Source organism: Drosophila gunungcola (genome assembly GCF_025200985.1).
Source record: "Drosophila gunungcola strain Sukarami chromosome X unlocalized genomic scaffold, Dgunungcola_SK_2 000034F, whole genome shotgun sequence".
Taxonomy (NCBI): Eukaryota; Metazoa; Arthropoda; class Insecta; order Diptera; family Drosophilidae; genus Drosophila; species Drosophila gunungcola.
In genome coordinates this window covers 521172-536875 of record NW_026453187.1, presented here as the reverse complement: position 1 = coordinate 536875, position 15704 = coordinate 521172, and the positions used below count along the sequence as shown (strand labels likewise).

Sequence of the window (15704 nt, the reverse complement as noted above, 5' to 3'; positions counted from 1 at the left end):
TGTTTTATTTGTTGTTATTATTTATATTTTGATTATATTTTTAAGGAATTTTTATTAAAATGTAATCAGACAAAAATCGATACAAATGTAATTTATTATTTCTTTAATTTTTTGGGTCATATAATCATGAAATAAATTTAAAATAAAAATGAAATATAAATTAATACTTTCCTTAAATTATGTTGTTTGTTTTTGAATAATTTTTGTAATAAGTTAAAGTTAGCTATAATCGTAATTATCGTTATCAATCCCTTTTCGATATACCTTTGTGCACAATGCCATCGCGGTTATCGATAAGCCCGCCAATCGTTTCTGGCAAAAAAAAGAAGCATCGCGTTTTTTGGTGAAAATTGTCACAAAGTGTTTCGAAAGTTCGCAACAAATCAGAAGATCCCGATAGACGACCATAAGAAGCGGCAAGGACTTCCAGCCACCCGAATCCTCGTCAGGATACCGATTAAAGTCCAGATCAGAAGGTGTCCCCATTTGCCGGTGGCCAACAAAAACGCTCTGCCGCGTTTTAAGCTATCAATTGAAATTGGAGCAAAAGTTTGCCACAAATCCCCGGAACGATGAGTCGCAGGAGAGCCCATGATACGGAGGACGAGGGATATGGTAAGTGGGAAGCAGTATGGACTAAAACAGAGAATTGATTTGCCGGCGAATCCATTCCAGATCACCGGCGCAACAAGCGCAGGCGTGTGTCCGAGAACCAGGAGATCGAGGATCGCTTGGAGTCGCTCATTCTGCGCGTTGGCGAACGGAGCACCTCCTCCGTGGAGTCCAACCTGGAGGGACTCGTCTCGGTGCTGGAAGCCGATCTGGGCACCTTTCGCCTGAAGATCCTGCGCATCCTGTCCGATTGCGCGGTGCGAATGCCCGAGAAGTGCACCGTGTACACCACGCTGGTGGGTCTGCTCAACGCCAAGAACTACAAGTTTGGCGGCGAGTTCGTGGACCACATGGTGAAGACGTTCAAGGAGTCCCTGAAGCTGTGCCGCTGGGATGCGGCCCGCTACTCACTGCGCTTCCTCGCCGACCTGGTCAACTGCCACGTCATCTCGGCCACCAGTCTGCTCCAGCTGCTGGACACCATGATCGATGTCTCCAACGAGGACACAGTGCCGCAGGTGCGCCGCGACTGGTTCGTCTTTGCCGTGCTGTCCACGCTGCCCTGGGTGGGTCGTGATCTCTACGAGAAGAAGGAGTCTGCCCTGGAGTCGCTGCTCCTGCGCATCGAGGTCTACCTGAACAAACGCTCCAAGAAGCATCACAATGCGCTGCGAGTGTGGTCCTCGGATGCGCCACATCCGCAGGAGGAGTACCTGGACTGCCTGTGGGCGCAGATACGCAAGCTGCGCCAGGACAACTGGGCAGAGAAGCATATACCTCGTCCCTACCTCGTCTTCGATTCCATCCTTTGCGAGGCACTGCAGCACAATCTGCCGGCGATTGTGCCGCCGCCGCACCACGATAACTTCGAGTACCCAATGCCCTGGGTGGTGTACCGCATGTTCGACTACACCGACTGCCCCGATGGGCCCAATCTCCCCGGTGCCCATTCCATCGAGCGCTTCCTGATCGAGGAGCATCTGCATCATATTATCGAGACGTACCATCACGAGCGCAAGGACTGCGCCGCCCAATTGCTCAGCTTTCCGTTCAAGCACAAGATCCCGCTGGAGTACTGCATCGTCGAGGTGATCTTCGCCGAACTGTTTCACATGCCCACGCCGCGCTACCTGGACATCTGCTACGGCTCCATCCTCATCGAGCTGTGCAAGCTGCAGCCGGCCACGCTGCCCCAGGTGCTGGCCCAGGCCACCGAGATCCTGTTCATGCGCATCGACTCGATGAACACGTCCTGCTTCGACCGCTTCGTCAACTGGTTCTCCTACCATCTGAGCAACTTCAAGTTCACCTGGTCCTGGGACGAGTGGGACAGCTGTCTGCTGCTCGACGGCGAGCATCCGCGTCCCAAGTTCATCCAGGAGGTGCTGCAGAAGTGCCTGCGGTAGGTTTATTCCCTTCATTTTCATGTGCCGCTACAGGTGGTCGATTGAAGTACAAAACTAGCAAAGCAATGTGAACTTCTAGATGTATTTTTCTTTGTAGGTCTGTAAAATTGAACCGATCTTTAGATCTATTAGCTATTTTCTTCAAGTTCAAAACCCTATTTTACTAAGTAAAGTTTACTGTAGCTAAAATAAGAAAAATTAGATTAGATAAACATTTGAAAGTATTAAGCAATATTTAAATCCGAGCACGTTATTTGTTAGCTTAAAAACATATTCATTTCTTAAAGTTTTACTTTGGTACTATTTACATGTTTCAAGGATTTTTCTTTTTTAAAGAAACTTTTTCTATTAAATTAATAATGATTAAATTTGTAAAGGTAATTTTTTTTAAAATTTATTGTATGCCAATATAGAAAAGAACGTTCTAGAAAGCATTTATTTTATTAATTAATTTTTCTGTTAAAGCCTTAAAAGTAATAGTATATTTGTGTTATTTAAATAGCTTTGATAGTTTTTAGATTAAAACTCCGTCAAATATAAATGCATCCCACATGCTAATACTGCTCTTTTGTCCGGCAGCCTTTCGTACCATCAGCGCATTACCGAGATGATGCCCACAACGTACGCCAAGCTGATTCCCATGACGCCCGTGCCCAACTACAAGTACGCCAACGAGGAGGCAGGTGAGTCCTACGGATTAATAGCGTTTATTTGTTGGGGATTATCTCTGCTTACGACTAGGCTTACACATAAGTAAGTATGATTCAAGAGTGGACTGTTAGTGATTAGTTGGTACTGGCTTCACCTCGTTCTCCTCGTCGTCCACAAAGATGGGTATCTCCTCGCCGTTCTCGCCCACCTTGATGCTTACGGATCGGCTAACCGACTTCTGGGTGAGCACCTCCACCACTTCCTTGGGCGGAGGAGGTGGTGGAGGAGCTACTGGTGCTGCCGGTGGCGCAGTAGATTGTGTAGTGGTAGTAGTAGGCTTTTGTGTAGTAGTAGTAGTGGTGCTAGTGCTGGTGGTGCTGCTCGAGGTGGTGCTGCTGACGATGGCCTCATGCCGCAGACTGCTCTTGCCCTTGCTGTCCTGCTCCTTGCGCCGCTTGGCCCACTTGCTGAGCGGTGGCTCCGTGCTGGTGGAAGTGGTGGTAGTGGTGGACCGACCTGCCGTGATCTTGGGCGTGGTCCGATAGCGACTTATGGAGCGCAGGGGACTGAAGTGCGTGGAGGTGGACACGAAACTGGAGCTACTGGTCGTGGGGCTAGCCTGTGTGGTCGTGGCTGCATCGGTGGTTGTGGGAGTTGTGGCTGCCGGGGTCGTAGGTGCTGCAGTTGTGCTCTTGCCCTCCAAGTCCAAGTCAGCATCCTGGGGATGGCTCTCCTGCTGCTGATCCTGCCCCCCTTCGATCTTCTCACCCGCTGGCGGCTTATCATGCAGCACATCGATGGGATTCTGGTGCACATACAAGGGATCCGGTTCGGAGTAACGATAGACTGTCTCCTCCAGCGGTTCGCTTTGCACAAAGGATTTGTCCTCATCATCGCCAGGACTACCACCGCCTGCATAGATCAGCAGCGGTGGCAGCTTGGCCGTCTGGTATTTGGAGGCCTGGCCATAAATCTGCGGCGTACGCAGCAGCAAGTCCTGTTCCTGATCTTCCAGAGATTCCGACGAACCCGAATTGGAGTTGGGAAACTGTACTGTCTGCTGATGGGCATAGAAACCAGTGACTGGATGGGGAGGAGTGCTGGGTTCACGAGGAGAAGAGCTTGCGGGCAAGCGGTAAGGGTGCTCTGGGTGCTCCGCTCCAGGTGCCACATAGAAATGATGATGGAAATGATGGGTCACGGCGCCCGCAGTGGATGCCACCTCGCCAGGAGCAGCCACATTGCCGTTGTGACTGGGAGGAAACCGCTCCAGTTCCGGATGAGTGCCGAATTTCAATGCCGCCGGATAGTTGGGCCGAAAGGTGGTGGGCGCCACATAATTGGGACGCAGTCCCAGATTGAACAGACCCGGAAATAGCTCGATTTTGGGACTCCCTTGGGCCTGGACCGCCCCCTTTAGGTACTCACCAATGTTGAGTTTAGGCGGCGGTGCAGGCTGGAATATGCCATGGACAAAGGTGGCCTGCGATTGCTCCCCGTTGCCGGCTGTTCCAGCTGCTCCAGCTGCTCCCGTTGCCCCATATCTCTCCCGATCCTGGCGCCTTTGGGCGAAACCCTGATCGTGGGTCAATCGCCCGAAACTAGCTGGATAATCGGACTCCTTCTGAATGTAGCTCATCTGCTGGTGCACCTGCCATGCTTTGTTCTCCAGCGGCGTCACACTGAACTTCATCTCGTAGTGGTAGTGACTGCGACCCTTGTCGCCCTCCCGATGACGGATGCGCTGCACCTGCCACAAGGCACGCCGTCGCTGATTGGGATTCGAGGTGGGGCACTTCAGTTGGAAGCAAGTGCCGCCCTCCAGAAAGCGATAGGATGCATTTCCCGTTTCCGGTCCCATCTGCTCCAGATAGCCCTTGGCCAGGGTTACGATATCACCGAAGCGCGTGGATGGCGCTCCTCCGCCCACCGGCGATCCTCCTCCCTGGCCGTCCGCTGGAATATAGGGCGTCTGCAGGAAGTCGTGATACTCATGCAGCTGACTGCACGGATTTGACCATGGATAAAAGCGGACAATGCGGATATATCTGGCCGTATAGCCCAAACCTACCTCAGGTTTCCGCCCGCTGCGCCAAGTGCCGCATCCGTAAAGAGGGTCACATAGGTCACATGCTTCAGGGTTCGCTCCCAGGGACGCTCCAAAGGATTCCGCCTGTGGTTCTGGTTCTGCACCCTCTCCTCCGCCGGCTCCTCGTAGAAAATGCGCTTGCCCGTCAGCTGAAGTCCCTGCTTGGGCGTCAGCAGCAGATCCCGTCCTGCACCCACAATGGCACAGCCCAAGGGCAGCTAAAAGCATTGCAGATCAATGCAAAAACGTTGAAAATAGTTCAAAAACTTGCTCTGAAATTAACTTTTCTAAAAGCTGTGAGCTCTTTTTTGTAAAAACCGGACTATAAAAATATGTTAAGCATTTTTTTAAACATTTTTTTAAATGTTTTAGTGCCAGAAGCGCCTTAAATCTTTTTATTTGCTTGTTTATGGAGTCTTTTTTGTAAATAGAATATTAAACTATTGCAATTCATATGAGTAACTTTTACAGCCTGTCTTTAAAACAGAATTTTAAGAAGCACGTTTTTCACAAGAAGAAACCGTTTTTTAAAGCACCATTTTTTTTTTAAGTAACTAAAACTCATGTATTTTAAATTCATTATAATTTTGCATTTGTTATTCACTATTTAAAAAAAAGGTGATTTTTATGTCATTACATTTTAAAAAACTAAAATTCCATTACTGAAAAAAGCGATAAATATTAAACACAAGTATTGTTACAATGTTTTTTTTTTTAATTTATTTTATTATAAAAAGTTTAAGAGCACTAAAGGAAGACTGTTAATTTAAACAAAAAAAAACAAAAAAACACCATTCACTCAGTTAAATTTTTAGGCAGTTTTCAGAACCATATTTTGAAAAATGCTCTTTGTAAATATATGATAGAAGCCTTATTCTCCGTCACTTGTGGATGCTTTCCCTAAACTTACAATTGCCATGGGAACAGCAAGTAGCCAGCAAAGATTCCTCATTGTCTGGGCCCACACATCAAAATAAATAGCAACACAAAAACCACAAAGTGATCACAGAAAATAAATTAGCGAATGCGAGAGGTTTTTTTCGATGCGTTTGAGCTGCGCGCGCTTGAAAAAGCGACTGAAACGCGTCCGCCAGTTGCGCTCGCTAATAATCCACGATGTCGTCTGGAGCTGTGGCTTCGGTAGCTTCTGTGGCCATCAGCGAACTCCATCCATCCATCCATCCATCCAACTCGAAGCTGCTTTCGTTGAGGCAGCCAAGCGATGGCTTTTTGCGCAATCTGCAGCCGACATGTATGTGCGTGTGTGTGTGTGTGTGGGGGGTGTGTGTTTTTCTTTGGCTTTTTGCATAGTCCATAGCCCAGAGAAGTTGGAGTCGCAGCTGGGAGTCGTTGGAATCGGAATCGCAGCCATTTATGCAACACTCACTAACCCACCCAACTAGCATGTGTGGATGTGGATGTGGATGTGGAGCACGGCTGGATACCCTCCTGAACAATAGCTAAGCTGTCTTTAAAAAGCCACTGCGAAGTTGGTCATATTTCAAATGTCTACCAAGCTTCCCAAAAAATTTCCCAATTTAAATCCCATTAATTGGGTACTTGAGTTCTTAAAGAAATTTAAAAGCACTGGAACACATACCAAATTTTCATTTCAAAATTTACATTCTAAAAAGATTTGAAAACCTGTAACAATCGTAAAAGAATTGTATAAACTAAAAAACATTAATATATAATGTATCTCTTACTTCATATATATCATCAATTGCATGCAAAGATGTTTATCATGCTTTTCAAAATTCCCAAGTTAAAAACTATTATTTAGGTACTTTGAGTTTTTAAAAAAATTTTGTTGTATCATTTGTCTTTATATGTCTATGTAAATTACTATTCAAAAATATTGAATTAGACACAGCGATTTTTAAAAAGCACTAAAATAGAAACTTTCAAATAGTAAAAATATATTTTAAGATTTACATGCTTGAAAAATTAAGAAACCCCTCATGAAAGATTTTTGAAATATATTTAGACATTGGTCTTCTTTAATTGAAACGATAATAACTAAATTCTTAATTTAATATGTGTTATTGAATCAGAGGGTATAACATATTCCACTATTACAACTTTGATCTTTGTGTGCTTCTTGAGTTTGATTTCATTTTGGCTATAGCCTCCATTTAAACCCAAACTTTGCCTTAGATTTCCATTGAGATATGAGTTGTGGCTCGCTTGGCTGGAGTTTCCCTTTCGACGAACCAAACCGAACCGAACCCCAACCCATCGAAATCCCCTGTTTTTGTTGGCGTTCTCTTCTGGCGGTTCCGTACGGCGATTTCACCTTGCCCTGGGGTTCTCTCGTCTTTCCTGTTCCGAATCGGAATCCGAGATTTCGAGACTTTGAGATGATGACCTGATGCAGATTAAACGCCGACGTCAGCATTGAACTACGAAAGTTTGTACTTCCCCTTTTTTGGATACGCTCAATTTGAGCTGAAAATCAGATTCCCGTGAAAACATCTTTAATTCTGGCTTTTAAGTGAAGTTATTTGGAGGCGATGGCATGGATAGTGGATAGTGGATAGTGGATAGTCGGGGTGTTTTTGGGGGGCACACATAAGCTGTTATTATATGATGAACACGGAATATGTGCGAATTTTTCCATTGCCTGCTAAACAAAAAAGTATCGCATGCTCTTGACACACGGCTAACTCCCAAACCATTGACATTGTCTTGAGATCGTTGGATCTCTTTGGGTTTTCAAGCAAAGGTTAATGCTGGTTATAGGAAGGTTTCGAAGAAGAATTGTTCAAAAAAAAAAAAAGAATTTGGTTCTCATATTTCGTATCATTCCCTTTAATTTTGACTTATTTAGAAAGATTTTAAGATACGGTTTTTAATGTTTTTTTTAGTCTAATAGGCCTAAGAGATTTTTAAAATTAAAAAGAACTTGTACAAATATGTCCACTATTTCCTTGTTCATTTGTTATTATCTCCAACTTAAGTTCCCACTGGTTAATGGATTGAACAAATGAAATGCGTGTTTGCCAATACATTGGCTTGCCAAATGGCCGCTTAATTAGCTCCGCCGCTGCCCGAAAAGCAAACCCTTCCCGAGCCCATCTCCACATTGACATAATTGACGCAAGTGCCAATAAACTGCATGTAATCGGCGGGGAAGAGGGCATTTTGGGGGCGGGAAGGGTGGCTTGGCTGAGCTGGAGCAGCACAACCGTCATTAGTAACGCACCACGCAAGTGGATTTATTATTCGGTGGTGTCGTACACTGGGATCTGGTGGTGGAGTGGTGCCGCTTGGTTCCACGCCATGAACCACATAACTAAAGCAATGAAATGCGAATTGCAACGAAAGTGTCACCTAACCAGGGATAGCATGTAGAAGAAAGCCTCTCGACAAGAAATATTACTATCGAATTAATTAAAAATCAATAATAGTAAGATCTAATGTTATTCTTCTTGTGTTAAACATTAAACATCAGCACACTAAAAATGTTTAATAATTTTGAAACGTATAAGAAGTAACTACAAATTTAAAGAACTTTCTTTAAAATAGTCTGAAATTGCAGATAATTGAATTAGAACGAGATAGCAATATCGGAAACAAAAATTAAAATAATAAAATAAATAAAATAAAATTAGTATTTCTTAGTGAAAATTAAACATAAAACAATAATAATAATAATATTATTTAAAATGCGCTCATTTTTCTGACCATCTTTAGTGATCTTACTTTGTTCCTTAATCCGAATTGATTTGCTTTCAATTTAGTGTTATAGTTACACTAGTTCAAATGTATTAAACAATGTTTTTAAACACTAAAATCAATCAATGAGTGTAAGAGATTTAAGTTATGCCAAGTTAATGTTGGGTTTAATTGTGGCTTGACTGGTTTGAATTCCTAAACCTTTTACTGGATTGTAAAACCAATATACCCCGATAGAGTGCCAAACGCACTGCCTTGTAAACAAATTATCGGAATCATTTCCTTACTGAATCTCCCCCTCTTTTCTTGTTTTCTCCCCCCGCAAAACAGCAAGTCTGCCGGGGACAACGGTGGCCCATCAACTGGTGGTGGCCATCCGGCAGAAGTGCGCGCCCGAGGAGGTGGTCAACATCCTGAAGGACATCCCGAGCAGCGGCTACAGCGGCGAGGAGATGTCCGATGGCAGCTTCAATGCCCTCAAGATCGATGTGTTCGTCCAGACGCTGCTGAACTTGGGCTCCAAGTCGTTTTCGCACAGCTTTGCGGCCATCTCCAAGTTCCACTCGGTGTTCCGTGCTCTGGCCGAAACGGAGGAGGCACAGATCTGCATCCTGCACAACATTTTTGAGCTGTGGTCCTCGCACCAGCAGATGATGGTGGTGCTGATCGACAAGCTGCTCAAGCTGCAGATTGTCGACTGTTCGGCGGTGGCCACATGGATCTTCTCCAAGGAGATGACCGGTGAGTTCACCAAAATGTATCTGTGGGAGATCCTCCATCTGACCATCAAGAAGATGAACAAGCATGTGATCAAGCTGAGTGAGTTTTCCCGTCGTAAATATATATATACATATGTATTTTATTTATTGATTGCCTTTTCTAGATTCGGAGTTGAGCGAGGCCAAGGACAAGCTTGCAAAGGCGGACTCTTCGTCCAGCGATTCGGAGGATGATTCTTCGCATAAGAGAAAGAAACCCATCACACATGCTGACAAACCATCCGAGGAGGTATAATATATATAAATTATCTGGGATTAATTGAAGCAAGCGTTAATTAATTCAATGTTTCAGGTGGTCGAGCGCATGGAGGAGAAATTGGAGGCGGCGAATGTGAACCAGAAGCGTTTGTTCCTCATCGTCTTCCAGAGATTCATCATGATTCTCTCGGAGCATCTGCTGCGCTCCGATACGGATGGTCGGGATCCCGACACAGATTGGTATCGCTGGACCATCGGTCGACTGCAGCAGGTCTTCCTGATGGTAAGCAAACTCTTCCCCACAGATTATGCCCCATGATAATAACTAAAATCTTTCATTTAGCATCATGAACAAGTTCAGAAGTACAGTAGCACATTGGAGACGCTGCTATTCACATCCGACCTGGACACCCACATTTTGGAGGTGTTCCAACAGTTTGTGGCCCTGCGTGCCTAAATGAGGAGCAGCCGGAACGGCTTGTCCCAAAAATCTTCTTCTCGGTCCCCCATTAAACATTAATCCCACCCACCCAATTGTCTTTCTACTCGCTGAATTGAGTTGAGTATTTTTTGTATCCTTTCCCTCTTTTATGATATGATGAATTTGTAAAGTTTGCCTTGATAAGTCGAACTGTAGGCCTGTTTACCGCGTTAATATGATTTTGGTCAGAAAAGCTGACCTTATGCCCATACCCCCATTATCATAAACACTTTGTGTTAGAGATACTTTTTATTTTTTGTAAACGACGCAAAGAGTTAACAACAAGAATGAGAATAAAGTCGAATAGGAACGTTCTTTATAATGATAAAGATCAAGATGGACATAAAAGTACAATGATAACTGAATTATTCAATGGGTGGGTGATATTTAGTATGTATGTTTACCTCTACAAAAACCCAAAAAAACACGTTAAAAACTCGGTTTTTCTGTCAAAACCCTAGGAAATAATGGTCAAAAGTTTGAGTGCCATATGCCGTTGAATTCGTCATAAAATTTCCAATCGAATGGCATCCACAGTTCAAAATGTTGAAATCTAACCAATTTTCGTAAAAAATGATGATGTACCCCCTTACAAAAAAGTCAGAAAATTGGACAAAAAATTAATTCTTCAAAACTAGTTTTTCAAAATTCGGTATCTGTTCCAAACAAATAATTATTTATTTTAATTGATCGGGGATGGATAGTATAGGTTGCCAGCTGTTCAAAACAGCACCTCTTGTGGCTATTGGTCTAATTTTGGCAAAGTTACAACAAAAAGACTCTTCAGAAATAATTTATTTTGAAATATTTTCAAAAACACATTAAAAACTCGGCTTTTCTGTCAAAACCCTAGGAAATAATGGTCAAAAGTTTGAGTGCCATATACCGTTGAATTCGTCATAAAATTTCCAATCGAATGGCATCCACAGTTCAAAATGTTGAAATCTGACCAGTTTTCGTACAAAAAAGTCAGAAAATTGGACAAAAAATTAATTCTTCAAAAATCGTTTTTCAAAATTCGGTATCTGTTCCAAACAAATAATTATTTATTTTAATTGATCGGGGATGGATAGTATAGGTTGCCAGCTGTTCAAAACAGCACCTCTTGTGGCTATTGGTCTAATTTTGGCAAAGTTACAACAAAAAGACTCTTCAGAAATAATTTATTTTGAAATATCTCCAAAAACCCAAAAAAACACGTTAAAAACTCGGCTTTTCTGTCAAAACCCTAAGAAATAATGGTCAAAAGTTTGAGTGCCATATACCGTTGAATTCGTCATAAAATTTCCAATCGAATGGCATCCACAGTTCAAAATGTTGAAATCTAACCAATTTTCGTAAAAAATGATGATGTACCCCCTTACAAAAAAGTCAGAAAATTGGACAAAAAATTAATTCTTCAAAACTAGTTTTTCAAAATTCGGTATCTGTTCCAAACAAATAATTATTTATTTTAATTGATCGGGGATGGATAGTATAGGTTGCCAGCTGTTCAAAACAGCACCTCTTGTGGCTATTGGTCTAATTTTGGCAAAGTTACAACAAAAAGACTCTTCAGAAATAATTTATTTTGAAATATTTTCAAAAACACATTAAAAACTCGGCTTTTCTGTCAAAACCCTAAGAAATAATGGTCAAAAGTTTGAGTGCCATATACCGTTGAATTCGTCATAAAATTTCCAATCGAATGACATCCACAGTTTAAAATGTTGAAATCTAACCAGTTTTCGTAAAAAATGATGATGTACCCCCTTACAAAAAAGTCAGAAAATTGGAGAAAAAATTAATTCTTTAAAAATCGTTTTTCAAATTTCGGTATCTGTTCCAAACAAATAATTATTTATTTTAATTGATCGGGGATGGATAGTATAGGTTGCCAGCTGTTCAAAACAGCACCTCTTGTGGCTATTGGTCTAATTTTGGCAAAGTTACAACAAAAAGACTCTTCAGAAATAATTTATTTTGAAATATTTTCAAAAACACATTAAAAACTCGGCTTTTCTGTCAAAACCCTAGGAAATAATGGTCAAAAGTTTGAGTGCCATATGCCGTTGAATTCGTCATAAAATTTCCAATCGAATGGCATCCACAGTTCAAAATGTTGAAATCTAACCAATTTTCGTAAAAAATGATGATGTACCCCCTTACAAAAAAGTCAGAAAATTGGACAAAAAATTAATTCTTCAAAACTAGTTTTTCAAAATTCGGTATCTGTTCCAAACAAATAATTATTTATTTTAATTGATCGGGGATGGATAGTATAGGTTGCCAGCTGTTCAAAACAGCACCTCTTGTGGCTATTGGTCTAATTTTGGCAAAGTTACAACAAAAAGACTCTTCAGAAATAATTTATTTTGAAATATTTTCAAAAACACATTAAAAACTCGGCTTTTCTGTCAAAACCCTAGGAAATAATGGTCAAAAGTTTGAGTGCCATATACCGTTGAATTCGTCATAAAATTTCCAATCGAATGGCATCCACAGTTCAAAATGTTGAAATCTGACCAGTTTTCGTACAAAAAAGTCAGAAAATTGGACAAAAAATTAATTCTTCAAAAATCGTTTTTCAAAATTCGGTATCTGTTCCAAACAAATAATTATTTATTTTAATTGATCGGGGATGGATAGTATAGGTTGCCAGCTGTTCAAAACAGCACCTCTTGTGGCTATTGGTCTAATTTTGGCAAAGTTACAACAAAAAGACTCTTCAGAAATAATTTATTCTAAAAAATCTCCAAAAACCCAAAAAAACACGTTAAAAACTCGGCTTTTCTGTCAAAACCCTAAGAAATAATGGTCAAAAGTTTGAGTGCCATATACCGTTGAATTCGTCATAAAATTTCCAATCGAATGGCATCCACAGTTCAAAATGTTGAAATCTAACAAATTTTCGTAAAAAATGATGATGTACCCCCTTACAAAAAAGTCAGAAAATTGGACAAAAAATTAATTCTTCAAAACTAGTTTTTCAAAATTCGGTATCTGTTCCAAACAAATAATTATTTATTTTAATTGATCGGGGATGGATAGTATAGGTTGCCAGCTGTTCAAAACAGCACCTCTTGTGGCTATTGGTCTAATTTTGGCAAAGTTACAACAAAAAGACTCTTCAGAAATAATTTATTTTGAAATATCTCCAAAAACCCAAAAAAACACGTTAAAAACTCGGCTTTTCTGTCAAAACCCTAAGAAATAATGGTCAAAAGTTTGAGTGCCATATACCGTTGAATTCGTCATAAAATTTCCAATCGAATGGCATCCACAGTTCAAAATGTTGAAATCTAACCAATTTTCGTAAAAAATGATGATGTACCCCCTTACAAAAAAGTCAGAAAATTGGACAAAAAATTAATTCTTCAAAACTAGTTTTTCAAAATTCGGTATCTGTTCCAAACAAATAATTATTTATTTTAATTGATCGGGGATGGATAGTATAGGTTGCCAGCTGTTCAAAACAGCACCTCTTGTGGCTATTGGTCTAATTTTGGCAAAGTTACAACAAAAAGACTCTTCAGAAATAATTTATTTTGAAATATTTTCAAAAACACATTAAAAACTCGGCTTTTCTGTCAAAACCCTAAGAAATAATGGTCAAAAGTTTGAGTGCCATATACCGTTGAATTCGTCATAAAATTTCCAATCGAATGGCATCCACAGTTTAAAATGTTGAAATCTAACCAGTTTTCGTAAAAAATGATGATGTACCCCCTTACAAAAAAGTCAGAAAATTGGAGAAAAAATTAATTCTTTAAAAATCGTTTTTCAAATTTCGGTATCTGTTCCAAACAAATAATTATTTATTTTAATTGATCGGGGATGGATAGTATAGGTTGCCAGCTGTTCAAAACAGCACCTCTTGTGGCTATTGGTCTAATTTTGGCAAAGTTACAACAAAAAGACTCTTCAGAAATAATTTATTTTGAAATATTTTCAAAAACACATTAAAAACTCGGCTTTTCTGTCAAAACCCTAGGAAATAATGGTCAAAAGTTTGAGTGCCATATGCCGTTGAATTCGTCATAAAATTTCCAATCGAATGGCATCCACAGTTCAAAATGTTGAAATCTAACCAATTTTCGTAAAAAATGATGATGTACCCCCTTACAAAAAAGTCAGAAAATTGGACAAAAAATTAATTCTTCAAAACTAGTTTTTCAAAATTCGGTATCTGTTCCAAACAAATAATTATTTATTTTAATTGATCGGGGATGGATAGTATAGGTTGCCAGCTGTTCAAAACAGCACCTCTTGTGGCTATTGGTCTAATTTTGGCAAAGTTACAACAAAAAGACTCTTCAGAAATAATTTATTTTGAAATATTTTCAAAAACACATTAAAAACTCGGCTTTTCTGTCAAAACCCTAGGAAATAATGGTCAAAAGTTTGAGTGCCATATACCGTTGAATTCGTCATAAAATTTCCAATCGAATGGCATCCACAGTTCAAAATGTTGAAATCTGACCAGTTTTCGTACAAAAAAGTCAGAAAATTGGACAAAAAATTAATTCTTCAAAAATCGTTTTTCAAAATTCGGTATCTGTTCCAAACAAATAATTATTTATTTTAATTGATCGGGGATGGATAGTATAGGTTGCCAGCTGTTCAAAACAGCACCTCTTGTGGCTATTGGTCTAATTTTGGCAAAGTTACAACAAAAAGACTCTTCAGAAATAATTTATTCTAAAAATCTCCAAAAACCCAAAAAAAACACGTTAAAACTCGGCTTTTCTGTCAAAACCCTAAGAAATAATGGTCAAAAGTTTGAGTGCCATATACCGTTGAATTCGTCATAAAATTTCCAATCGAATGGCATCCACAGTTCAAAATGTTGAAATCTAACAAATTTTCGTAAAAAATGATGATGTACCCCCTTACAAAAAAGTCAGAAAATTGGACAAAAAATTAATTCTTCAAAACTAGTTTTTCAAAATTCGGTATCTGTTCCAAACAAATAATTATTTATTTTAATTGATCGGGGATGGATAGTATAGGTTGCCAGCTGTTCAAAACAGCACCTCTTGTGGCTATTGGTCTAATTTTGGCAAAGTTACAACAAAAAGACTCTTCAGAAATAATTTATTTTGAAATATCTTCCAAAAACCCAAAAAACACGTTAAAAACTCGGCTTTTCTGTCAAAACCCTAAGAAATAATGGTCAAAAGTTTGAGTGCCATATACCGTTGAATTCGTCATAAAATTTCCAATCGAATGGCATCCACAGTTCAAAATGTTGAAATCTAACCAATTTTCGTAAAAAATGATGATGTACCCCCTTACAAAAAAGTCAGAAAATTGGACAAAAAATTAATTCTTCAAAACTAGTTTTTCAAAATTCGGTATCTGTTCCAAACAAATAATTATTTATTTTAATTGATCGGGGATGGATAGTATAGGTTGCCAGCTGTTCAAAACAGCACCTCTTGTGGCTATTGGTCTAATTTTGGCAAAGTTACAACAAAAAGACTCTTCAGAAATAATTTATTTTGAAATATTTTCAAAAACACATTAAAAACTCGGCTTTTCTGTCAAAACCCTAAGAAATAATGGTCAAAAGTTTGAGTGCCATATACCGTTGAATTCGTCATAAAATTTCCAATCGAATGGCATCCACAGTTTAAAATGTTGAAATCTAACCAGTTTTCGTAAAAAATGATGATGTACCCCCTTACAAAAAAGTCAGAAAATTGGAGAAAAAATTAATTCTTTAAAAATCGTTTTTCAAATTTCGGTATCTGTTCCAAACAAATAATTATTTATTTTAATTGATCGGGGATGGATAGTATAGGTTGCCAGCTGTTCAAAACAGCACC

At 40.1% G+C, this 15704-nt stretch overlaps 2 protein-coding genes across 2 annotated transcripts; one reads left to right on the top strand and one right to left on the bottom strand.

The window, feature by feature from the left end:
* The first annotated feature begins 283 nt into the window (after positions 1 to 283).
* Positions 284 to 10248, top strand: LOC128260603 (nuclear cap-binding protein subunit 1). Its single transcript, XM_052993745.1, has 7 exons — positions 284 to 615; positions 676 to 2014; positions 2598 to 2701; positions 8767 to 9255; positions 9320 to 9444; positions 9508 to 9696; positions 9757 to 10248. The coding sequence occupies exons 1-7, from the start codon at positions 573 to 575 to the stop codon at positions 9868 to 9870; spliced, it is 2403 nt and encodes an 800-aa protein (XP_052849705.1). The 5' UTR covers positions 284 to 572; the 3' UTR covers positions 9871 to 10248.
* LOC128260604 (trinucleotide repeat-containing gene 18 protein) lies at positions 2718 to 5939 on the bottom strand. The gene is made up of 3 exons (XM_052993746.1): positions 5669 to 5939; positions 4741 to 4976; positions 2718 to 4672 (listed from the first exon to the last, which is right to left on the bottom strand). The coding sequence occupies exons 1-3, from the start codon at positions 5708 to 5710 to the stop codon at positions 2797 to 2799; spliced, it is 2154 nt and encodes a 717-aa protein (XP_052849706.1). The 5' UTR covers positions 5711 to 5939; the 3' UTR covers positions 2718 to 2796.
* Positions 10249 to 15704: the final 5456 nt, after the last annotated feature.